This window comes from Paramormyrops kingsleyae, chromosome 4, assembly GCF_048594095.1.
Source record: "Paramormyrops kingsleyae isolate MSU_618 chromosome 4, PKINGS_0.4, whole genome shotgun sequence".
NCBI lineage: Eukaryota > Metazoa > Chordata > Actinopteri > Osteoglossiformes > Mormyridae > Paramormyrops > Paramormyrops kingsleyae.
In genome coordinates, this window is record NC_132800.1 from 6,579,834 (window position 1) to 6,606,615 (window position 26,782).

General features: G+C 43.4%; 2 protein-coding genes across 7 annotated transcripts; both read left to right on the forward strand.

Moving 5' to 3' along the window:
* Positions 1-440: 440 nt before the first annotated feature.
* LOC111857150 (GTP-binding protein REM 2-like) lies at positions 441-10,475 on the forward strand. Of its 3 annotated transcripts, XM_023837693.2 has the most exons (6): positions 441-869; positions 1,760-1,864; positions 2,585-2,886; positions 3,094-3,167; positions 6,147-6,324; positions 7,991-10,475. In XM_023837693.2, exons 3-6 carry the CDS (start codon positions 2,586-2,588, stop codon positions 8,281-8,283), a joined length of 846 nt encoding a protein of 281 aa, XP_023693461.1. In that variant the 5' UTR covers positions 441-869; positions 1,760-1,864; position 2,585; the 3' UTR covers positions 8,284-10,475. The 3 variants fall into 3 exon arrangements, with proteins under 3 accessions (XP_023693461.1, XP_023693462.1, XP_023693460.1); XM_023837694.2 differs by lacking the exon at positions 1,760-1,864 and having other exon boundaries at positions 441-807; XM_023837692.2 differs by lacking the exon at positions 1,760-1,864 and having other exon boundaries at positions 454-869.
* Positions 10,476-17,475: 7,000 nt separating this feature from the next.
* LOC111857166 (high affinity immunoglobulin gamma Fc receptor I-like) lies at positions 17,476-26,510 on the forward strand. Of its 4 annotated transcripts, none has more exons than XM_023837713.2 (11): positions 17,476-17,571; positions 18,800-18,835; positions 20,209-20,505; positions 21,688-21,969; positions 22,569-22,814; positions 22,989-23,057; positions 23,186-23,239; positions 24,705-24,773; positions 25,050-25,158; positions 25,246-25,397; positions 25,502-26,510. In XM_023837713.2, exons 1-11 carry the CDS (start codon positions 17,550-17,552, stop codon positions 25,555-25,557), a joined length of 1,392 nt encoding a protein of 463 aa, XP_023693481.2. In that variant the 5' UTR covers positions 17,476-17,549; the 3' UTR covers positions 25,558-26,510. The 4 variants fall into 4 exon arrangements, with proteins under 4 accessions (XP_023693481.2, XP_023693482.2, XP_023693483.2 ...); XM_023837714.2 differs by having other exon boundaries at positions 25,074-25,158; XM_023837715.2 differs by having other exon boundaries at positions 25,077-25,158.
* The last annotated feature ends 272 nt before the right edge of the window (positions 26,511-26,782 follow it).

Consider the following 26,782-nt stretch of genomic DNA (forward strand, 5'->3'; position numbering starts at 1 on the left):
TGCTGACGTGGGAAATCCGTCATTGTTTAGCTTATAGCCGCTTTAAGCGAGTGAACCTGGGCCCCCTCTTTCATTTCACATCAGCGGCATGATTCCACGATGCGCGCACCAGGCGATACAGACGTCAGCCATAATATCCTGTCAAAAGCAATCGAGCCAGTCCTCGGCTGTTTCCTTGTCAGCAGAATCCATCAGAAAAGCATCAGTACAACAATCATAGTAATGATAATAATAAGAAGAGTGGTGATAATAATAATAGTTGTATGCTATATTACAGATATAATTACCCCAAGCGGCTCAGAGGTGAGCCCTGAGAAAATCACCACCATTATCTTTAAAAAGCTCTATGGCGCACTCTGGTGGTGATTTTAGTGACCTGCAGTGTCGGGTACCACTTTGTCAGTGATGCAGTATCTGTCTGTAAGATCACAACTTCATTTACTCCAGATAATAAAGGGAAAATTGGATCTATCTATCTATCTATCTATCTATCTATCTATCTGGTATGGAGTTCTGCACTTTAACAATTGATATGCAGAAAGGGGTAGGCAGCAAAATGAGTTAGAAAGAAAGAGAGAAAAGAAGAGGAGAGAAAGCCTGTGTGCGAAAAACGAGAGAGGAAAATGGGGAGGAGAGAGAGAGGGAGAGAGCAAGAGCGAGTGTGAGTGAGAGATAGATCAGAGAAGGGAGTATCTAGAGATACAGTGAGAGAGGGAGAGAGAGGGATAGAGGAGACAGAGGAATAGAGGAGAGAGAGAGTCTGCGTGTGAGAAAGGGAGGGAGAGAGAGGGAGAGAGAGGGATAGAGGTGAGAGGCTAGCAGAAAGTGTGCGGGTGCTCAGTCGGTTGGTATTGCTGGTCATGAGACAGGTGAGTGCACGCCACAGTACTCCGATAGTGAGTGTGAATGCGGGAGAGACAGGAGAGTGCACGCCACAGTACTCCGATAGTGAGTGTGAATGCGGGAGAGACAGGAGAGTGCACGCCACAGTACTCCGATAGTGAGTGTGAATGCGGGAGAGACAGGTGAGTGCACGCCGTGTTACTCCGATAGTGAGTGTGAATGCGGGAGAGACAGGTGAGTGCACGCCACAGTACTCCGATAGTGAGTGTGAATGCGGGAGAGACAGGAGAGAGCACGCCACAGTACTCCGATAGTGAGTGTGAATGCGGGAGAGACAGGTGAGTGCACGCCACAGTACTCCGATAGTGAGTGTGAATGCGGGAGAGACAGGTGAGTGCACGCCACAGTACTCCGATAGTGAGTGTGAATGCGGGAGAGACAGGAACGATCATGTTCAGAAACAGAACGGCCTCTTCATGACCGAAGACATGAACACAGATGCTGAAGTTTATACGGACGGTGATGCTAGGCAGCATGAACGCGGCGTGCTGGTGGGGATGATGCCTGACTGGTTTTGCAAGATGCTACAAAGTCTCGGTAGACAGCTGCTGGCTGCAGAGGCAGACTGAGCGTGGGGCAGTGATGGGGAGTAGGTGGGGTGGCTTTGTAATTTAACACTTTGGGTGTAGAAAAATATGAGTAACTGGGTGAGTGGTTAGGCAAGATTAATGGGTGGATGGATGGATATTACCATTAACTTTTTACAAATTTACAATTTTGTGTATCATTCTAAAAATAGTAGTAACTGTAAAAATATTGCTATTATGTACTGTTGTTATTAAGTTATTAGGATAATGGAGAGTGGTCATGGCCACAAGGTTTCTCTCTATGAAGCAGTTATGGTTGTTTTACTTAGCTGGATGTGAGGAAACGTGGTTCACGCCGCATTAGCCTAGCAGGAAAGCCTGGTGGAAGCAGTCCAGTGGCCTGTACTACGAAGCGGGGTTACTGGCTTATCGCGGTAAGTTGTCGGATTTAAGGTGCCACAGTTTAAATGAACTTAATATTCCTTCGCTTACATTTTGCCCAGACTACCTTAAATCCGACCACAGGGCTCAGGGAAATATATGGGGCCTTTTGGCTTTTATTAGTGAACCCGTCTTCATCATTCTGCCGCTTCCACCTGATGCATGCAGCAGTAGTAGACTTTTATAAACCCATGTCCTTTATTGGAGCAGACCAGTGTTTCTGAATCCGGTCCTCGAAGTCCCCCAGACAGTACATTTTTTCGCTCCCTCCCATCTCCCAGCACACCTGAAAACAACTGAAACTGAACCGAACAATCAAGAACCAACCAAACAACCAAGAAAGCTCTAAACAATCAAGATCAAATGAAACAACGAAGAACACAGAATACCCAACTGAGGTTTGCTGAGAGCTGGGAGGGAGCAAAAATGTAGACTGTTCGGGGTCCCTGAAGTCTTGGTTCAGAAACAGTGGAATAGACAACTTGGGTTTGGATTCGATTGGGATATTTTGGTCATATTTTATGTTTCTTGACCTTTATATTGATGTAACTAAGGCTTTGCAGATAATGGAGGTGTGACTGTATCATGTGTATTATGACCTCATCTTAGCACCGCATCGCTTCAAGTCACCCTCTGACTCATGCTTGTGGTGCCACGTGGTATGACACTAAGGTCCATTTAATGACACGTTTTTGTCACATTTGCTGTGACAGTATGACTCTCTCCAGCGCTCCCACTCTGCGCAGAGGAAGTACCCCTCTACCAATCAAACACCAGCTCAGGAGAGAGGAGGCTGTCAATGAGGAGTGTGATTGGGCAGCAGAACTGGGCAGGGCTTCGCCTCCTCCAATCAGTGTCAGCCCCGCTGAAGACGACGCCCTTACTTCGGCAGCAGACGTGAGGGAGGAAAGGCCTTTGCGAATAGCGCTGTTGGGGCAAAACGGCGTGGGCAAGTCGTCGCTCGCCGTCGCCCTCGCTGGCGAGTTCGACAAAAGCGCGTCGGTGGATTCTGACGGTAAACATGCACGTGTTCGCATGCTCGCTCCCTTGCATTTGTCCTTGCAGAACGGTTGACAAAGGTGACCATCTATATCAGTGACTGCTGAGTTCACCATAAATAAGCTTGTGTGAGTGTACAAAACCATCAATCACAGTGACTCCTGAAGAGGCGGGGCTTGCACCTGGTGAGCGTGAGTGATTGACTGGTTTGTCTGCCCATTAGGAGAGGGCTATGTCCGCACAGTCACTGTGGATGACCAGGAGAGCGCCATCGTCGTCTATGACAACTGGAGACAGGTGGGTCCACCTTACATGATGAATAACCTTTATCGATTTACTCTTTTGACAAATAAAAACAAATCTATTCAAATTATAATAGTGAAAGCTGCAGGAATAATAATAAAAAATATGAAGAGTATCTTCTGTGTTAAATATGATACCAAAGAATGGATCAGAAGCTCCTAAGAACTGAACCTCATGGTCACATGTACAATTTATTAATAGTTTGATACCCACTGCATCTCCCTGGAAGTCGACTTTGGCCACTGGTCTCTATGGCGACCCAGCCCTCCCATCTCCAGGCTCACTGTCGTTTTGCTTAGATCATATCTTTTATGTTAGGCTCGCGAGAGAGGCCGCGGTTCGCATCCAGCGATGCCCGTCTAGATCTGCACCTAACCGCCTTTTTAATCCCCTCTTATCTGCCATTCTGTGCTGTTTGACCGAATTTACTACCTTCAATTCAATTCAATTCAATTCCCTTCAATTTAGTTCGGCTGCCTTCAATTTGGATCGATTACTTTTTTCGTTAGATCCCCTTGTCTGGATTCTCCACAGAGGACTTTAGAGTGCAAAAGCACAATGATAAAAAACAAACAGTATTGTCTCAGTAATCTGCAGCTGTGAGGTCAAAACCGATCCATTTCAGTACGAGTGTGTGTGTATGGGTCATGAATGTTTTACATTTTGGGGACCAAATGTCCCCACAATGTGATAAAAACTTGTTATTTTGATGTTGTGGGGACTATTTTTTGGTTGATGCAAGGGAAAACACAATTTTATAAAAATCTGTAACTGCAATCAAAAAAGTAAAAACGCCAAAAGTTTTGTATTTTATTTGGTTACTTATGGGTAAGGTTAGGGATGGGTAGGGGTTAAGGTTGTCATGTAGGGATTACAGTTTTCCCCATAGAAACGAATGGAGAGTCCCCACAAAGGTATAATTACAAACCTGTATGTGTGTATGTTCAAGCATCTGAGATTTTCCCCACGATCGAAAAGTTCCCATTTAAACAGCACATGAATGCTTCTATTCCAGTTAATTCCCAACTGGACTTATTTCTAAGGAATACAAGAAGAAAGGTTTGCCGAATCTGCATGGATCCCTTCCGTTCAAGTCCAAAAACACATGCCTAAAGGATTTAACCTGCGAGGATTGACAAAGGAACAATGAAAATACTTTGTTCTTTCCCCTGAAAGCTGACCACAGAAACACACCAAAAATTGGACAGCTGCGATAAAAGGCAAAAAGCGGAAATTCTAGGGAAATGCGATAAAAATGGGACACTCCTAAATGACTGTGAGTTCACTGGCTGAACGCTTGATTTTAATTAGCTTAATTCAACTACGGCTGACAGCCTGACAGACCCAATAATACAATAATAGGCAAGCAGAACAAACATGCTGACAGGCTGGTATTAAACCACCAGGGGGTGTGATATTTAAGGATCTGGACACCCTACCTGTTCCAGTTCCAGGGAAATCGTCATATATTATATCAGCAAATGGCTGCGTGTTAAAATGAGCTTTAGTGTGAAACAGTAAGGCATGGATTTTAGCATCTGATAAGCAAACAAACAATGCATACTAATAAATCCTCACCGTAGCCTTGTCCATTTGGAGGCTGGCCAATAGGAGACTGGTGTGGTGACAGAGCATCGCATGCTGTCCAAGAGATGTTTTGGCCAGTTGGAGATGCGTGTGACTCGTTGGCTACCCAGTGGCAGATCAGTGTAGAGTCTGAGTAATCGTGCATGCAAAGAGACGGCATCTGTGAATGAGTGACAGAGTGCGGGGTGTTTGTGGTGCTTCAGTGCCAATGAGAGCGAAGCGCAGCTGAATGGGGGAGATTCTGATGGAGTCGTGTTGGTTTAGTAGTGGCAGGGGAGCAGGCCCTGACTTAAGAACATAAGAAATTTACAAACGAGAGGAGGCCATTCAGCCCATCAAGCTCGTTTGGGGAGAACTTAACTAATAGCTCAGAGTCGTTAAAATCTTATCTAGCTCTGATTTAAAGGAACCCATGGTTTTAGCTTCCACTACACTAGCAGGAAGACTATTCCATACTCTAACTACACGCTGTGTAAAGAAGTGCTTCCTCAAATTTGTTTTAAAATGTTCTCCCGCTAATTTCCACTTATGGCCACGAGTTCTAGTATTTAGACTAATATTGAAATAGTAATTTGGCTGAACAGCATCCAGACCCGTTAGAATCTTACAAACCTTAGACTTGCGTGTGAAGTCGCTGCGCTGGCACTCCTGTCCTTTTATCATCCAAAAATGGTGTATTCCTTTTGTGTCCAAAATCACATGCTTACACAGTAGGTACTGAATTTCATCAGGAGCCTACTACTCGACCATTAATGCAGTATGTACTGCACGTCTGCATGAGAGCAGTATGCATGCATTCGGACACACTGTGGTCACCATCTTGACCTGGATGTTTACCAATGATGTAGCTTGACCCCCGCAAAAGTCATAAACTGTTAAATTCAATTTGTACACAAATTTAAGAGCATGTAATATGTCATCTGGGTACCGTTCATCTACTGTTTTATCCACACTGAGGATTCAGACATACGTCTAATGTTGCAAATCATATTTCCCCTTGTGATTTTGGACACATCCATGTTCGTGATTGGCTGGGAGCTGGGAGGGAGCAAAATGCAGACTGTCCGGGGGACCCCAAGGATAGGGTTGAGAAAAACTGGAGTATGCCACCAAAACACTGGCTCTTGGCACGGTGAGGAATATATCAGCTTATGGCTGGTGGGACTCCATCCATGGTGCGTCCAGATAGTAAGCTGGTGTCACTTTGCTGAAACCCCAGCTGACAAAATCTCACAATGAATTACTACAAAAATAAATCTGTTCTCGAAGATTGTGCAGGAAACTGTCAAGCTCTGTGGCAGATTGAGTTGCTTGATCATAATTAATAATGAAGCCTGACTGGAATATATCTCTTCGTAAGTGAAAGGTGCGACCTTCCCCTTCCAGGACCTGCTGGCCCTGCGCTGTGACGTCTGCCTGCTCGTCTTCTCCGTCACCGACCGCCGCAGCTTCCACCGCATAGCGCAGCTGCGCCTCCTCCTGAGGGAGACGCAGCCCCAGACGCCCATCATCCTCGTGGGCAACAAGAGCGACCTGGTGCGCTCACGGGAGGTCAGCACCGCGGGTCAGTCTGCGTCCTCTGCGCCTTTGGCATGCAGATCGACATTAGAAATAGTCTGTCCAGCACTGCGCACAAGTCACAGGCAGTCAAAGGAAATGTTTAAAGCTATTTATCTGGGTACTAAGTGTATATCGTCTCAGAAAAAAACAAAATAAATCGGGTCGCATATCTCACACTTTCACACAAAGTGACATACAGCAGAGTGTTGCCATTTGTTTCCGGGGATTTAAGCCCACAACCTTTGCATTGCTAGTACAATGCACTACTTGTAGAGCTACTAATATATAATATAATAATAATGTTTAATATGCAATTTGAATAGCAGATATACTGATTGCTGCATGTACTCTCAGCAGTATATGTGCGATGCAGCCAAAGTGTTTATACAATGCCGGACTTTGCAAGCTTCATTTTAAATGCACGATTTAATGCTACATTTTCTTCATCGCTCAGGGTCACTGTGTCTATTTGGAATTTTCCTCATTTCTGAGAATCTTGGGACTGTTCAGTCTTTCCGTTCGCCTGATTTTGTTTCATTTGATTTTTTCCTCCGCTCTGTAGTCTGCTCCTGCTTTTTCTTTTTTTTTCCCATCTCCTTTTTACCCGGTGCCTTTTCCCTCCCACCTCCCACCTCCCCCTCCTCCCACACCACGTCTCCAAAGCGGCCCCCACGTGCGGCGGCCCCGACAGCAGCGGTGTGGAACGCTCCTGTTTTGGCTGGGCCCTCCGCACGAGCTCAGAATGATTCCTTGTTTTTTTTTTTCTTTGCTGATTAACTGCATGGAATGAATTGTGGTTTTGCGCCGGTGCTCATCAGTCCACCTTGGGGCCCTCAGCCAGTGGCGGTGTTACCACCTCAAAGCATGCAGCATGCATTTGCGTGAGGCCCCAGAGTCTGGAAGCCCCCTCTTGGCCACAAACCGACACTACAATGAATATTAATTAAACCAGTTTCGTATCTAGGAGACGCTGAAGCAGCATGTACTGCTAACCAGCTAACTAGCTGTGATCTTCTGACTTTACTTGCTAGATATTTATTTAATTTTAAACTATGAGTGGGGCCCCATAAAAGAACAAACCTCAGCGCCACCTGGTGGCAGGTTGTGGGTGGAGACACTGGCCTCCGCTAGAGTGGTTCACATGGGGCTAATTGTCCAAAGTAAAATCAAGCTTTGCCCCTCCTTCCCACAGAGATTCAGGCCCATCTGTCCTTGCCCCCCCACCCCCCCCCCCCACCCCCCCCCCTGTATCTGCCTCGTCATCCATCAAACGGAGCAGCTCTTCATTAGTCCTCATTAGCGTCCCCTCCCCCACCCCCATGTCCCTGCCACCCCAGCTCTCCCCTCACGGCCCCCCTTAGATCTGCACATGCACTGGGCATATGTTAATCACGTGTGCCCTTGCACGTCTACTTCATACCAGTGCTGAGACAGTGACATTCACACGTTTCACGGACCATTTCCACCATCATTGGTCTGTAACTGAGACTATCTGCTATAAGAACAAATCGTTTTACCAATAAATCATTTCACCGGATATCACAGTTAAGATTTCAAATCAATAATGATTTTTTTTTTCGTTGCATGACACTTGCAACATCCAGTGTGTGACAAAATGGCTATTTCTGTCAGCTGACGCATAACAACATTCCTTTGTCTGTCTATGTCAGAGGCCCAGTCCAGTGCAGACCTGTTCCAGTGCTGGTACGTGGAGCTCTCAGCCTCCCTGGAGCACCGCACCTCCGAGCTGCTAGAGGGCGCTGTGCGAGCCGCCCGGGGGCAGTCCATGTGGTGGGAGGAAGCTGGCAAGGAGGCCCGGCGAGAAAGCCTGACCAGCAGGGCTAAGCGCTTCCTGTCCAGCCTGGTGCCCCGCAACCCGCGTGACCGGGGGGAGAGGGAGAGGGATGGGGGCAGGTTCTTCAGGCAGAAGTCACGCTCCTGCCATGACCTGGTGGCCCTGTGAGGTTGGGGGGGGTGGGGGTCATGGAGAGAGGGGGCAAGAGGGAGGGGAGAGATGGATGGGAAAAGCAAGGGAATGACAGGAGGACAGAGGACTGGAGTTGGAAGAGATTTTATAAAAGCAGAGAAATTGAGATTTTTTTTGGGGGGGGTGAATTAAGAAAACCGAGAGATTAATAATAGAAGAGAAGAAGAGGGGAAGGAGCTAATGAGGAGGGATTGAGAGGGGAAGAAGAGGCGTAGGAGATGAGCGGTAGAGAGAAGATCCTTCTGCCTCCAGAAATTTTCCTGCTGACATGTGAATACTTTTGCTCGACCCCAGTACAAGGAAAACGTTTGCCAAGAAGAGCCTTTCATCCGCCGCCGCAGCCAGCACGTCCTTTTTGCCTTTCTTCGTGTGGAAGAAGATGGCACCATACGCCGCTATCAAAATAAATATATAAATGTTAAAATATGATCAAATCGACCGGACGGCCAGATCCCTGTGAAAGAGAGAAAACGTGTGCAGAGCTTGGTATAGAGGGCGGGTCGGGGGGGGGGATGTGAGGGGCATAAAATGGGGTGAAAAAAACAGCGACGGGTGAAAAAAAAACGCGCAAACTTCGACAGTCCCTTAATTAACGAGTTAGATATGAATGACGTAACTAGATCTGCCACCCGTGTCAGTCTGGAGGAATATCAGCGGAACAGCTGTTCTGCCAGCTCAGCAGGGAAAAGATGGTATACAATTATATTACATGGTTCACTCTAAATCCGTTAACACAATGCTTTCCAATCTTTTTGACAGTGCCTGCTACTTTTAGGAGAGAAATAATAAGGGGAGATACTGAGTCGCCACTGTATCTTTGCTGAAGGGGAGTGGGGGGAATCCCCCTCTGTAGCTAAGATTTTGCTGGACGGGGGTGGGGGACGTAGATGGTGTCGCGATCCCCTGGGAATGTTTTGGCGATCGACCGGTTGGCGATCACTGATTTAACATATCGCCTTACTTCCCTCTGGGTGACAGATTTGGATCGATTTCTGCTAAAATGCTCCTGGGAGAGTCTTGTTTATTGCAGGACATAATCTCCTGATCCTGCTGTACCGTACATTGCCACAGTCCTCTGATCTCTGTGTTCAGCATTCAAGCAACAGAGGACTGTCACTGCAAACAGCGAGATGGACGAAAGCCCCTCCGCCTCACAAAGGCTTGTCCTACTTTCCTTCTCGCTCGCACCGTCAGCGGTGGGCGGGGGATGCTACGGGAGATCCTCTGTAATGACTCTCGGCGGCGCCATGGCAACGCATCAGCGGGGGGTGGGGGCTGTCAGGTGGGTGGTCAGGCACTTTCGCATGCAGGTGGGTCGTGGGATAAATACAATTAAAAATTACAATGACCGATTACGTAATCGGCGTTATGATCGCAGATGATGGGGCAGCATTAAGAATGTTTTGGTTTTTAAAGCTGTGGACACGATTACGTTATGGTGTTAATTGGTGACAGGCTGCCATGTTTCCACGCCCATGTTATCACATTTGCTTATTTACACGCACAGACCACTAGGTCTGTTATTGTAGATAAATCGCGGCATGCCTCCCTAACTGTAATCGTCTTACGTCAGGTGAGAAAGTTGTGCTTTTGCTGCGTCTTCGTACAGGCGTTTCGTCATGTAGACCTAGATGTGCCTCCATTCTAATACAACATATAAGCCAAACAAAAAATAAAAAACACAAAGAAATACCAACAACAGTCTGAGGGTACGTGAGAGGCGTCTCGTGATGGTTGATTTTTGTTTGTAATGCATGCCCCGCCGTCGCTGTTTGAAAAAGACGTGGAGCATTTCTAAAACGATATCTGAACGTTTGTGAATCTAGCATAACTAAAATAGCTGAAGATTTAAATAAAAGCCGGATCAGGCGAGCGGCAGAATAAGCTAATACAACATGCCAGAGCCTATGCACACAACCCTAAGCCGAAGGAGATGAACACGAGCAAGAAAACAAGCCTGAATACACTAATTGATGGATGAATTAACCGCAGTTGTGAGTGGTTGCTATAGTTGACCACACCTACGCCAGGTTGTAGATTGGATGTGAATATGGATATGTGTCCATGTTATCCTCTACAGATTGTATTTTATTCCCTAACTTGTAAAATTGCATAATATATATATATTTAATATATAATAAAGTATATGTGTGGCACTGACATCCCAATCCGTAGTGTCCCCTGCATTGTGTCCTGTGATTCCTGAGATAGACTCCAGGCAGTCTGTACTGCATAGGCAGAGGAAAGATTGATAGGTGGTGGAAAATAAATAAATAAATTATATACACACAGGTTTGTAATTGTATCTTTGTGGGGACTCTCCATTCATTTCTATAGTGAATATGACAACCTTAACCCCTACCCAGCCCTAACCTTAATCATAAGTAACCAAACTTAATACGAGACTTTTGGCATTTTCACTTTTTTGATTGCATTCACAGATCTTTGTGGGGACCTGAAAAATGGTCCCCACAACATCAAAATAATAACAGGTTTTTATTATATAGTGGGTAACATTTGGTCCCCACAAAGTAATATAAACTTAACCCCCCCCCCCCCACACACACACACACACACACACATACACATATACTGTATATTCTCAGTTCCTCTCCTCATTTACAAAATTGCGTAAGTATTGTTATGTGATAATAATAAAACTTCACTCTGAGAGCTTTGTGACAGTCCCTTATACAGTGACTGTTGTGCCATGTGACTTAGGTAGTCATCCTTATGAAATGCTTCTTCAGCAGTGAACACTGGAAGTGTCATCCCCGCTAGAGAGACGCAGTGGTCCCCTGTGACACAGTGCACTCCTCCACCAGAGCCCAAACTCTGAGATAGAGAGAGACCAGCGCAGAAGTTGGAAGGGGAGATTACACGGCAATGCCGAGAGATTGTTGCTGGGCGACAGTTGTCAGGGAGACATGGTTCCACAATCTTTGTGACATGAATTCTCACATAGTTCTTCAAAAGAGATTCAACTTGGGGGTGGTGTGTGTGTGTGTGTGGGGGGGTTTGGGGGGGGGGCATGTATATGTTGCATTGTGGGGACCAAATGTGAGAAAACACTTATTTGACCTTGTGGGGACAAGGGAAAACCGAATTTTATAAAAAAATATGTGAATGCAATTAAAAAATTTAAAATTGCCAAAATTATTTTATTTTGTTCGGTTACTTGGTTAAGGTTAGAGCTGAGTGGGAGTGCTGGGATTAGGGTTTTCCCATAGAAGTGAATGGACGGTCCTCACAAAGATACGAATACAAATGTGTGTGTGTGTGGTGGGGGGAGGCGGTGCACATTATATGTGCAATTAAGGACATTTTTGTAGAACAGACTTTTAAATATAACTGGTGCATATTTTATTCACACCACTGTTGTCAGAGGCTGCAAAATACTACAAAATTCTTCTTTCCGTTCTTTCAACCCACCTCTCAATTTCTCATTTTCTTCTCCGCATGCCAACTGCACCCTTGAGCCCCAAATAGTGCAAGATGATTTATATCCCCAATTCAAACGTCCATAGCTAAAATCAGCACAATTAAACAAACACATAAGTAACAGGCAATACTGAGTAATCCTGATAGGCAATACTGAGTAATACTGATAGCTAATACTGAGTAATCCTGATAGGCAATACTGGGTAATACTGATAGGTAATACTGAGTAATCCTGATAGGCAATACTGAGTAATACTGATAGGTAATACTGAGTAAAACTGATAGGTAATACTGAGTAATACTGATAGGTAATACTGAGTAATCCTGATAGGCAATACTGAGTAATACTGATAGGTAATACTGAGTAATCCTGATAGGCAATACTGAGTAATACTGATAGGTAATACTGAGTAATCCTGATAGGCAATACTGAGTAATACTGATAGGTAATACTGAGTAAAACTGATAGGTAATACTGAGTAATACTGATAGGTAATACTGAGTAATCCTGATAGGCAATACTGAGTAATACTGATAGGTAATACTGAGTAATCCTGATAGGCAATACTGAGTAATACTGATAGGTAATACTGAGTAATCCTGATAGGTAATACTGAGTAATACTGATAGGTTCTGCACCCATAAATATATGAAGAAATAAAATAAAAAAGGAATATAGAAAGTTTCTAACTTGTGACATAAAAAACTAGCAATGACTCATTCCCTTGGTGGAAAAATAGCGGAGGAAAGGTGGTTTTTGGAAAGTAGGATTCAACTCCCCCCTTGTGGAGATCTAAAGTATTACAGCCCATATTCCAGAATACCTGCCTTTGGTGGTCAAATGAAACAGAGTGAATCGGTGCCATTTTGGACAGCTGAACATTTTGCACCAAATCTAATGAAAGAGCAGTCATTGTCCCCCTCATCTGTGCAGCTCATGAGTTCCACATTCCAAAGGAATTTTAAGAAGGAAAAGGTTCAGGACCTTCTGGTTTGTTGTGGTTTGATGATAGGAATCTGCAGTCAGACACCAAAATGTGATTATTCAAACAAAATGGCTGCCAAGCTGTTTCACGGCACTGTACTGGACAGTCTTCATTTTAGCAGTTTGCATGAAAAATTGAACAGCAAAAACCACTGTGCCATCATGCCCACACATAAATAACTACCTTATGTGAGTCACAGAGGCACACTGCCAGGCTCAGGGTTAAAAGCTTCTCCTTTGAAGGTATGTTGCAGCTGAGCACAGCTACTGGTGTCCAGAACAGACACCTCCCTTTTGCCCGCATCTCACTGCACTCTGATCTCCTGTGGTTTGGATGTTGTGGTCAGTGGTTTCCATGGCGAAATCCAAGCTTTGTGCTTCCAATTCTTACACAGCACTATCCAACAGGGGATTCTAAGATTTTTTAAAAAGTGGGTTGGCATAAGAGGGGCCATAATTCACACAGTACATAGGAGCCAATCTCATTATTAGCCAATAATATGCTTTGAATTGGTGAGTGATAGGGGTGGGTTCACTCTGGGAACCAATCAGCTTTGAAATAAGGTCAGCGTCACTGTGGTCTCCGCCTGTGTATGCCCCTGGTGTCCAATGTCCATCCCAAACCAGATATCTTAGGGAGGGAGCGTTGTGACTGTGATCAGAAGAGTGCTAGTTTGAGCTCCAGCCTCAGCAGATCAGTCACATGTCCGTGGGCCCTTGAGCGAGGCCCTTAACCCCCAGTTCCATGGACACTGCACGTTAGCTGACTCTGCACTGCACATTAGCTGACCCTGCACTGTAACCCCTAAGCTATTGAGAGCAAGATGTGGATTAGCGCTACATTTGGCAAACCTGCGGAAATTTGCGTAAATTCCCTGAACATAACACCTACTAGCACCCCTGCTGAGATTTTCAGCTCCATTGTCCTCCTGCTTTTGTTGTGCAAACACACCCATTACCTGTGAGGCCTGGCAGATTAGCATTTGGTTACTCAGAGTAGCTCAAATCCAAGGCAGGCCAAACCTCTGTGTGTGACATGGAAACCTTCACAAACGCCTGCTATATCTATACAGAATATCCCACACACTGACTGACCTGCAAATATGAAAGACACACATTCACAAAATATATGGAAACACAAGTCTGTTTTATTTATTACATTAGTACATTTAGTACATTAGTACAATTTCTGGATGCCTAAAATACCTATTGTATGCTTTCTGTGTTTAGAGTTGATATTTGTAATTTATTTATAAAAATTCTTGTACTCTAATAACTGGACCCATGTGTTCTGTGTGGCTCAGTGGGCTAAGCCTGTATGCCTGTAATCACAAGGTCACCAGTTCAAACCCAGCCTCTGCATGTCTGTGGGTCCTTAAGCAAGGCCCTTAGAGAAGCATTCCAATGTACCGTTATGTATCAAATGGTAAAGCGTGTTTGTTTATTTTATGTGGACATCGACATATCCAACATGCATCTCCTCCCTGTCTTGTCAACAACAGCATGCTTCCACCAGGGGGAGAAGTTTAGCATGTTTTCCAGATACATAAAGAGGCGCTCACCAGAATCTAAAGCCGAAAGCAGTATTGTGTTTACAGTCAGGCCTATTTGTAAAAGCATCCATCCATTGACACGATAATCAGTCACAGTCCCGGTTTAATGTTAGCTGACATTTAACAGAACATTCATCGAGAATAAGAAGGTTAACAGCAGGGGCGGAGGAGGGGTTTCATGGCAGTGGGGAGGGGGAGCGACAGAGCCGGGGGCCCCTTCAGTAAAATTTGCAGTTCCAGTTCTTGGCAGATTGTGACAAGTTTTACGTTACCTGTTATCAAAAGGACAGAGAGGGTGGGGGCAAGGGACATTCATCCCTGGGTCTGTACAGGAGGGGTCCACTGCAAAATTTACTGAAATAGCCATTTGACTGAACACCATCCAGACCCGTTAGAATCTTATAGACCTGGATCATATCCCCCCTTAGTCTCCTTTGCTCAAGGCTAAACAGATTCAGCTCAGCTAACCTCTCCTCATAAGACATTCCTCTAAGACCAGGAATCATTCCTGTAGCCCTCCGTTGCACCTTTTCTAAGGCAGCAATGTCCTTCTTGAGGTATGGTGACCAAACCTGCACACAATATTCTAGGTGGGGTCTTACCAAGGAATTATATAAATGTAACATCACCTCCCTTGACTTAAACTCCACACACCTAGAGATGTAACCCAACATTCTATTGGCCTTTTTTATTGCTTCCCCACCCTGGCGAGAGTGGGACAGGGAAGCATCAACATACACACCGAGATCTTTCTCGAAATCAGCTACCTTTATTTCAGTGGAACCCATAAAATATCTGTACTTTATATTTCTGCTCCCTGCATGGATTACCTTACATTTGCTGTGTTAAACTTCATCTGCCAAGTATCAGCCCAGTCGCTAATTAAATCCAGATCCCGTTGTAGCCTCTCTGCTGCTAGATCAGTATCTGCTACACCACCCACCTTGGTGCCGTATGCAAATTTAACCAGTTTACTGTTTGTATTGGTGTCAATATCATTAATGCAAATTAGGAACAATAGTGGTCCTAAAATTGAACCCTGCGGTACCCCACTATGAACGCAGGGCCACTGTGACATTGTGCCTCTAATAACTACTCGCTGCTTCCTGTCGGTTAACCAGTTTTCGATCCAACCTGCTATAGTTCCTAAAACCCCTGCAGCTTTGAGCTTTAGCAAGAGCCGTTTGTGGGGGACAACATCAAAGGCCTTCTGGAAATCTAAGTAGATCACATCGTAGGCCTTTTTGTGATCAATTTCACTTGTAGCTTCCTCAAAGAACTCAAGTAGATTCGTTAAACAGGATCTACCTCTCCTAAATCCATGTTGGCTATCGCTCAGAATGTTATTTGCATCCAGGTAATCTACCATTTTCACTTGGATTATAGCTTCCTTTATTTTTCCAGTAATGCTAGTTAAACTGATTAGCCTATAGTTTGCTGTATTACTTCTATCCCCTTTTTTGAATATGGGTGTTATATTAGCATGCTTCCAATCTGAAGGTACCAGACCCGCAGATAACGATTTCTGGAATATTAAAGTTAAAGGTTGGCTAATAATATCCCTCATCTCTTTTAAAACTACAGGTAAGATGCCATCAGGGCCTTGCGATTTGTTTATTTTGAGTTTCGCTAGGCTTTGTACCACATCAGCCTCAGTTATACATATATTGGTCATAGATGATGCTGTAATCGTATTAATTGGTGGTAAGTTACTTGTGTTCTCTACTGTGAACACCCATGAAAAATAATCATTAAACTCATTTACTATATCAATTTCATTTTCAATTATAAGCCTCTTACTATCCTGCAAATTAGTGATTTCAGCTTTTAGAGCTCTTTTGGAGTTAAAATATTGGAAGAAACTTTTATTGTCATCCTTTTATTGTCATGCAATTTTTCTTTCTACATCCCTCTTGGACAGTCTAATGTTATTTTTAACTCAACCTGTAGACTTAAATACTCCTGCTTAATTTTGAAATCATTAGTTATTTTCCAATTGTGGAACAGAGCCCTTTTCCGCCTGACTTTATTCTTAATTCCCTTAGTAAACCACCTTGGTTGTCGTTTCCTAGATTTAGTTTTGCTGGAAACAGGTATGAAGTCCTCTTGCACTTGCAACAATGTGCTTTTAAAAAATTCCCATGCCTCTTCAACTGTTTTGCTATTTAACTCCATCCAGTTTACAGTTTCTACTTTCCGTCTCATACCATTAAAGTTAGCCTTCCTAACATTGTATACTTTTAATTTCGACTTTGCTCTTCGGACATTAAAATTAACCTTGAATTTAACCATGTTATGATCACTACCGTCCAATGGTTCTAAAACCTCTAATTTTCCAATCCTATCCTGGTTAATACAGAAAACCAGATCAAGAAGGGCTTCTCCCCTGGTAGGGGTATTAACAAACTGAGTAAAAAAACAATCCTGTACTAATTCCACCATCTGAAGTTCATTTGCAGAAGAGCCAGAGACTGTGTCCCACTGTATCCCAGGTAAATTAAAATCACCTATAATCACCACATCATTTTTATTACTCATAATCCTGATATCATCATATAACATTCTGCTTTCCTCTACAGCTACATTAGGTGCTCTATAACAAACCCCAACTATTAGGCCATTTGAGTTTTTAGCGTCTAGTTTTATCCATACAGCTTCTGAATTTTTATTTTTATCAGTGAGATCCCTTGCCTGCAAGTTTTCTTTTACGTATACTGCAACACCACCTCCCTTCTTGCCCTATCCGGTCTCTACGGAACAACGTATAACCATCCATATTATATTCTTCACCATCATTGTCACTCATCCATGTTTCAGTTGTTCCTATAATGTCGTAAGTGTCCGATGAAATTAAAGCCTCTAAATCATTAATTTTGTTTCTAATACTCCTAGCATTTAAATACAGACCAGAAATGGTATGCCTTTTACAGTGCCCACTTTTAATATTTATTTGGGCTTTCCGTCTCTCCCCGCATAAATTCGTAACTAACCTCCCTGCCCCCCTATACCCTAGTCAAACTCTACTCCTTCCAGAGTAGGCTCTCTCTGGAAGGAGTAGATCCCCCATCATAAACTAACTCCACTGCTACTCCAAGGGTGCATGTGTGAGTGTCTGTGCCAGAATTTGAGGGCTAACCCCAAAGGGCAAGAACAGGAAGGACATAGAAGGTAATTAGAATGCCAGCGATTTGCTAGTGGGTTTGCAAAACTACATCCACTGAGGAACTTTACATCTTTACTCATCATACAAAACAATTCAGGCAATGTTTTACTCCATTACCTTGGGTGAGTCTTTCTATTATTGCACCGTTTTCCTTATGATGTTATTTGTTTATGCAAAGTAACTGCCATTTTACATGAACTTTGTTTACACAGCTCTGTAGGGCAAAAAGCAGAATAACTGCTTCAATGGCAAGGATGAGACACTGCATAGACTCAACAGACTTAGATTTATGGAAAACCGGTCAGTGCCAACGATAAGGACATCAAACAAATGAAAAGCAACAAGGCAAAGATATGAACTCTAAGAGGCAGAAAGGCTTTTGCAGGGTAGCAGCATAATTGTGATACTAAATCATGTGTAGTTTAGGGTTAGACAGCCTTGCATCAGCCTCCTAAAATATATAATGCATGTCTTAGAATTTAGTGTGGAAAGTGGCGGGGAAATGGGAGAATCTTGGGGAAATCTTGGTTACCTCATGACCACCACCAAATGACAGGACAACAAATTATCCTGAAAAGTAATTCTTCTCCTGAACTAACTCCACGCCATTTTTCCCCCCTCTTTTCACTCTTTTAATTTGAATAACTAATATTTTATTTTAACCTTTCAGTTGTGTATGCAATGACATATACGTAACTGAAATTAAAAGACTTTGTTTAAAATGTACTGTGCTCTGCCAAGAAGCACATATTCCTGTTGTTTTACAGGAATATAGGTTGATATGGGGTGCTTTATTGGCGGAGGGGGGTGGTATTTTCGGGGAGGTTCCGCTGGTGATTTCACTATTTCTTTGTCCTTTGATGTATGTAGGGATTCCTTTGATCTGTCCATGGCTGGAAAGTTAGTACCAACAATTTTGTGATTGTTATCCATCTTGACATCTGCCCTCACTTCACTCACGGCGCTGTTTGAGGAGGAGACACGAGATTGGGCTTCCTGTTTAATGATCCAAGAGATAAGCGATATATGAGCCTAACAGATTCAATGCAGGTTGAGGCTGGGGGGTGGGGGGCTGTAAACCTGGGCCTTAGAGAAATTTGCAGGGACAAACATAAAGTTTGAAAGTTTGCCCAGTGGGGAGTAAGACAGCTTTACATACAAATTACTAAATGGTCTTAGAATTACTATTTTTAGGGGGGTTGGGGGGTGGGTTTCAGACAAAAAATAGGGGTACTGAAGCCCCATCCCCCCCCCGGGAACCTTCCCAGAATTTGTGTGCCCCCGTTTATGCTTGTCAGTGACTGGGGAGGGTGGTGTGTGTGCTGTAAAAATTTCCGTTTCATGTTCCAGGGCTTGCTGTCCTGCTGCAGCACGGGCTGTCCCAAGGTATTCAGCGCTCCCACGCCGACGCACACTCTGACCCTGCCGCATAAGCTGTACACAAGCTCTAATTTTAACGTAGTTACCTGTTCCTAAAATAACCGAAACAATTCAAGAATGTTAAAACTTTGCCTTCATTTAAATACAGATAAGCAATACAAGGGCGATTTATGATCATGTCCCCTTTTTGTTCCTTACAAATATTAACTTGTGCGCACAAGTTATTTTCTTGTGCGTACAAGATAAGAAAAATCACTCTATGGGACTTCGGGGGCTCTGTAGTACGACCTCAAAATTACAAAGAAAAAATGTTATCTTTTTAATATGGTCAAAATGCTTTTTCAAATCTGTCCCAGAATAACGTCACGTGGTCCGTTTCCTTGACCATGTCTCTAAGAAAATTGAGTAAATTTCTATAAAAGTTTCACTTATCGAAATTACTTGCTTTTTGTAATGTATTCTAAAGTAAAATAGTTTGAAAATACTGAAATTATTACTCATATTTAAACCATTTAATCTGTTAGGCAAATCTTTATTTATTTTAAAGAATTTAACTTAATATAAATATGTATGTTTCACATAAATATTCCTCATTGAGTTCCACTAATGAAAATTGATGTTGTCAACTCAAATACTCATCATAACAACATTAAACATTTTTATTAAGCATGCACACTTATATATTTGTGTCATATTTACTGGGTGCTTGAATTTTTTATTACAGTGTATTTAGGTGTAATTTTTTGGGGCCAGGAACCAATTAATTGGTTTTCCATTATTTCTTATGGAGAAAATTCGATCAGAACCCAAACTTTTTAGGATTCGATCCGGAGTTCTGAACGAATTAAGTTCGAGTTCTGAGGTACCACTGTAAATGTATCCAAACAATGTGTCCTGCCCCAATCGTCTGCGCCTTCTGTGTGCCACGCCCCCTCGTTAACCCCGTGTGGAACCCCTGTGTTTATCAGCTGTTTCTGGTTGTTGTCATTAGTCCTCTGTATTTAGTCCGCGTTTCAGTTTGTTTCCCCAGTCGTTGTATTGTCCGTCTGCGTTTTGCTTGCCTTACCTGTAATTAAACCGCGTCGAGTTCTGTGTCATTTTTTTTCGAACTGGTTGGTTCGACTTTTACGAAATTCGAGTTCTAATGAGTAAGAGAACTGAGGTACCACTGTACTTTTAATCTCTCTAATTTTATTTTTATTACTGCACAGCCACTTACATGAAATCTGCAATCTGTTCATGAACAAAGAGGGTCATGATTGTTCACCTTGACATTCTCAGTTGTCCACTTGGCGGAAACAGGGAATGTTTGATGCGTGTGGGTGGGGTGGAGGGGAGTGACAGAGTGGTGACAGGCATGACCTCACTGCCCACCCCAGACACCCCCAGGACCAGGCTCACAGTGGAGCCCCCGGGACCAGCTGTCTATGTTGGAGAGGTGGTCTCCTTATGGTGCCAGCTGGAGGGGAGCCCCACCACTGGCTGGACCTACACCTGGTACCCACCCGCCACTCAGACCACAATGACCCCCATCCCAGGTCACAGATCAACCGGGGGTCGGTACACCATTTTCGGTGTGCTGCCCTCAGACCAGGGACCATACCAATGCCTGGCAGAGAGAATTGGCCCGCCTCCGACAGCCGTGCTTAGCAACAGCGTCACTCTGACGGTCATGGGTGAGTGGTCCATAAAGTACACAGCATACATCAGAACACTCTGGATCAAGAACACTGGTCATGAGAGACACCAGCCACACAGCCAGTGCCAGTCATAGCCCATGGGGCACCTAAGGCAAGCTTCACTGCTAGCGCCCCCTGTCTGCGACAAAGTGAAACAGGCTGGTGCCTTAGGTGGCTTTGTCGCATTGAAGGCTGTCCAGCACAGCATATGGCAGGCTGCAGCATCATGCCCCAAATGTTTTATTTTACTGTATTGTTATTTTGTGTGTGTGTATATATATATATATATATATATATATATATATATATATATATATGCAATTTTATTAAAAAATAAAAATGTAGACATCACATTCAAATAAGTATTCAGACCCTTTGTAAACAAAACAGACCCAAGAAGGTGTGCAGAGCTTGTCACATCATACCCAAGAAGGTACAGTATGCAGGGCTTGCCACATCATACCCAAGAAGGTATGCAGGGCTTGTCACATCAAACCCAAGAAGGTATGCAGGGCTTGTCACATCATACCCAAGAAGGTGTGCAGAGCTTGTCACATCATACCCAAGAAGGTGTGCAGAGCTTGTCACATCAAACCCATGAAGGTATGCAGGGCTTGTCACATCATACCCAAGAAGGTGTGCAGAGCTTGTCACATCAAACCCAAGAAGGTATGCAGGGCTTGTCACATCATACCCAAGAAGACTTAAGGCTGTAATCGCTGCCAAAAATACTTCAACTAAGTATAGAGCGAAGGGTCTGAATACAGAATTCACTGTGGTGTTTCAGTTTTGTATTTCAATAAATTTGCAAAGATTTCTAAAATCCATGGAGTATTGTCATGGAGTATTGAGTGTAGATTGATGATGTAAAAAATTAATTTAAACAATTTTAGCATAATGCTGAAATATAACAAAATTTGCATAAACGTGAAAGGGTTCTGAGTACTTTCTGTATCCACTGTATGTATGACATTCATTAAACAGTGCAGACAAATATCCTGTATGTGTGAACATACCTGCCCATAAATGTTATTATGAGTTTATCATTTATTATCCATCCATCCATCCGACAAACAGAAAGCTTGCACTTTTCTAATGGACATATATTTACAATATTTCCCCCTTTTTCTCCCCCCATTCCTTCCTCTTCTCCCACATCCTCTCTGCCCCCCCCCACAGACTTGCCCCCAGGCACGCTGACGATCACCCCCGACAGCAGGAGGCACTTCCAAGGTGACGGACTCTCTCTGCACTGCAGGTCCAGCTGCAGCAGTACCACTGAGTGGACCCTGAAGCATCTGAATGAGCAGGCTATAGTGGAGACTGGCTATCCTGGGGACAGCATGCGTAAGCGGGGGTGTCAGACCTACAACTTCACAAGCCTCAATAGCTGCAATACCGGCCTGTATTGGTGCGAGTCTGAGGGCCAGCGGACGAATGCCATTGACATCACGGTGGACGGTGAGTCAGCCACCCAGACTGGCTACTTAATCATAATAGCTGAACAATGGCTGACCTGCCCAGCTCTAAAATGACCTGATTTCAGCACTGACAGTATGAGGCTGGTGATTGGTGCCATTCATACAGTCCCTTAGTGTGTGGCCAGTGACTCACTGCATTTTCAGTCAGGCTGTTCCCTGCTTAAGTAGATGCATTTTTCCAGCATAATTCAAGAGAAAATTCCCAAAGCTTTCACAGTCCATGCGATACATTTTTTGGAGAAATGTCACTTTTTAAAAAAAAAAACGTAACTGATGTTCTTGGTTGGATTACATGAGGACTGAGTGAGTTTTGGCTCTATGATGAGGAAGCCGGACTTTAGTTCTCATCTTAAAAACCGTAAAAAATGGACTGAGTGAGTTTTTGAAATACCTTCTTTGGTTTGACTAGCTAATGAATTAAATATTATTTGCCACACTTACAAGCCTCCTAGCATACCAGCCTTGCATATTTTGATCTGCTGAATATCTACTACAATATAAAGATGTATTACATATTACTGACATGTGGATGACGGAGTAGACATGTGACACTGCGTCTGTTTGTCTTTTGTCGTTCAGAAAGTCCTGTGATCATACAGGGCCCAACTCGGTCTGTATCGCATGGAGGGAATGTTACTCTGCAATGTCGATATAGGCGGTTTTCCCCAAAGAATATTACCTTTTACAAGGATGGCATGGAGATTGAGACTCGTGGAGATGGCAGAATGACAATGTGGGGCGTGACCAAGGAGGACGAGGGTTTCTACTGGTGTTCTGGAGAAGGCACCGGGATGATAAGTGCCGAGACGTGGGTGTCGGTTACAGGTGAGATACGGAGAGAAACGCCACAGCTTCAAGGAAGAAGATGCTTAAAATCAAACCACAAAATGGGCAAGAGAGGATTCCCTTCCGGGGGGGGGGGGGGCAAGGCTTGAACCTTGTGCCAGGCTACTCCCAGATGTTGGCTCTGGATGACCGAGATACTCTTACTTTTGACAGGAAGCTCTGTCCTTACAAGCAGGGAAGGGGCGGCTGGCCCCGAACAGCCACTGATGGTGTTTACCGTAGGTAGGGTCATTCTTCATTCACAAATGCACAACTTTACCTCAATGTGGTTAAATGGCAGTCACCAGAAGACTGAGAATACACTCAGTTTTTGCTTCACTGTGGCTGAAGACCCGCGTTTTGTCTGACAGGAAGTTCCACTGCAGAAGAAATTATTTCTCAACAGCCAAACCTGCACAGTAAAGGTAGAGTTCTCCCTCCTCCTTTGAAACCCTTGGATTTGCACATCTATACACTAAATTATTTCAGTTCAATTTATTTGTATACAGTATAGCACTATCAACAGCACAATTGCCCAAAGCACTTGAAAAGAGTGTGGGGAAGTCTGTTATTAGTTTATTAAGTATACTAAGACATTTAAACTACAGTGGTGCCTCGGTTCTCGAACTTAATCCGTTCCGGACTCCGGATCGAATCCTAAAAAATTCGAGTTCTGATCGATTTTTTCCCATACGAAATAATGGAAAATCAATTAACTGGTTCCCGGTCCCCAAAATTACACCTTAATATGTGTGTTTTTTTTTTTAAAGCATTTAAACACAAAATGAACAGGGTAAAACAAGACCAGCATTTTTTTCTTAATGGCTTCCAAAACGATAAAGATCTTATCCCAACATTACCCTTGTCCTGCCCCGATCGTCCGCTCCGTCCGTGTGCCACGCCCCCTCGTTAACCTCGTGTGGGATCCCCATGTGATCAGCTGTTTCTGGTTGTTGTCATTAGTCCTCTGTATTAAGTCCGCGTTTCAGTTTGTTTCCCCAGTCCGGTCACTGGGTGTGTTCAACTTACTTACAGCGCTGGCTTAAAGCAACGCATTCTGATCCTGACGCAATGCATTACGGTTAGATGCATTGCGACCTCTCACCCGGCTGCACAAACTGGAACCACCTCCGTGACGACACACTTTTGCCCTTATTGGCTGAAGAGTTTAGTTACACGCATGACGTTTGTATCCCAGGCAGTTCCGATGTGTTATCTGCTATTTCTCCCGAATATTATGTAAAGCAGTGAGAACTGGTTTTCAGTTAATTTACCTGGTAAAATAAAGTTTAAATAAATGACATAAATGCTCTAATAGTACATGTAAGTTAGTGGTTTATTTATTGTTAGTTACTGTAATGTTGCGCTGCTTTATTTGGTTAATCGTCCAGTCTGTGAAGAAGTCATTCAAGTAAGAATTGCATTGTAGTATGACTCGTTTCCTGGCGCATACAATTTATATTAGGTCAGCGTTCACGGTTCGACTTCTGATATTCAGATCGAGTTCTAGGTCAAACTGGTTTGTTCGACTTTCAAGAAATTCAAGTTCTAGTGAGTTCGAGAACTGAGGTACCACTGTATTTGAAGACATTTAAGGCATCGAATGACATTTATACTAAGTAGCTGGCCCTTCTCATGATCCTAGGAATTGCTGCACTAATTTAGGAGTCGATTTTCATGGACTGCTGAACCCTTTTGAAGCATGTGAATGGGAACGTTTCAGGTACCCAGTGTAATTTCTCAGTATAAATCAGCAATACTCCTAGCAGATCCACTCAGAAATGCTGGAGTATCGTTTATGCAGTTCCTGAAACTGATCGTCACGTGTCCTGGCTGCCATTAAGAAACTGTAACAAGTTTGATCATTCAGATCTCACCTTTTATTCATAGGAATCGCCACCAGCACTATAGAGAACAAATCACAGAGCCCTGAACAAATGGGAAAGTCATTATCTGAAGGTATAGGAATTACTTGCTAATTACAAACATGTACCTCCAAACATCATTTCATTTTCATTTCATTTTGTATAATCTAATTTCATTTCATTTCATTTCATTTCAAGCTAGAAGTAACATGCTCATTTACAAACCATTTATCCAGACTAATCATTTTATTATTCAATAAAAGACTACTGTTGCTCCAAAAACACTGGGATCATTATTTCTAATTTCTTATCTCAACATTTCCTTGTGATTTGAATGTGTCACGGATCTCTGCAACCTTCTATGTCTCAGAATTAGCTCTGTCTGGATCTCCAGCAGGTCCTGAGCTGTTTGTGGTGATGATCTGTATTGTGATATTCCTGATGCTTATCCCTACTTTGGGAATCCTGGCCTACCGATGGTAAGGAATTCGCAGATAGTAAAGCATTCCTCTATCAGCACGTATCTGCTGCAGTCCTTCTGACAGTGAATTGCTGTGTCACCGCAGCTCACATTTAGAGTTCCCTCCAAGCAGCCGCTGTTCCATCGCGGACTCTGAAAGCCAATATCCCGGACAGAACTCACCCCAACCAAAAGAGGACCCCTGGAGTATGACGTGGGTAGAGATGATGATCCCTTTGAATAATCAGGATCACCACGGTAACTGACCTTTCGAGTATGAGAGAGCTCACTACCTCCCACATGTGTTCCTGCTGCACCGTCTTCTAACGTCCTACTGCTGTCTACATTTACACTATCTGCAGAATCCCAAGTGGAGACAGAGCCTCAGATGGACGACCCAGATGCCTCGCAGGCGTGATCTTCCACACAGCACCGGCTCAGTCATACAGCTCCATGATCCATGATCCAGGTCTATAAGATTGTAACAGGTTTGGATGCTGTTCAACCGAATAGTAACTTCAGCATTAGTTCAAATACAAGAACTCGTGGCCATAGGGGGAAATTAGCGGGAGAACATATCAAACTGGATTTAAGGAAGCACTTCTTTACACAGCGTGTAGTCAGAGTATGGAATAGTCTTCCTGATAACATAGTGCAAGCTGAATCCTTGGGTTCCTTTAAATCAGAGCTAGATAAGATTTTAACAACTCTGAGCTATTAGTTAAGTTCTCCCCAAGCGAGCTCGATGGGCCGAATGGCCTCCTCTCGTTTGTATAGTTCTTATGTTCTTATGTTCTTATTATCTCCATCCAAAGTAGTGGCCGTCTGCTGAACCTTATGATGCAGGATAACTGCTGGAGTCTCTGTAAATATACATAAAGGAGTAATGTGTGGGTCAGTATGTTACTGACCATGTTCAATTGTATGCTTTGAATAAAAGAATCTGCAAAATAAATGTAATGTAAATACACTGTCCATAGTTATGATTGTCAGTTATATAAAGTTCTACTGGTTTATTTCTAATGTTTGGGAAAAAAATGTTAGGATGAATTATGCAATGCCAGTTTTCGGAGATTTTTTATTTTTGCATTCGATTGCTTATGTGAAACATCAGGCATTTTTACCCATAAAACATCTGGATGGCCTTCAGAAGTGATGAAGATGAGCGCTTACCTAAACAGGGCTACCAAAATCTCTCCTTGGGTCTAACCCTGTAGCCTTTTAACTACCCGCATGCCTTTGATTTACCTTTACCTTATATTTACTGATTACTTATTTAATCAGTTTATTTTTACCCCCATTTAAATAATGTTATCCAAGATTTATTTAATCTGAATATAAAATAAAAATAAAAGGAAAAAAAAAACTTGCTTATGTGCAAAAATGGTAATTAAGAATAAACATATTTTAATATGATATGCATTTTGGTGTGTGTGACTCATACTATTTTATTTAGCTGAGGGAAGTGTTTACCAGATTCATCTAACATCACGTGATTTATGCAGCTGGTTGCTGAGATTAACTGCCTCTGTTACAGGGCATTTTTTATTGGATGATTTCAAACTCTGTGCATTTACCTCGAGTACTCTGATTGGCTAGCAGTCACAGAGGGCAATTCGCATTTCAAAGGGAGCATGTCTATT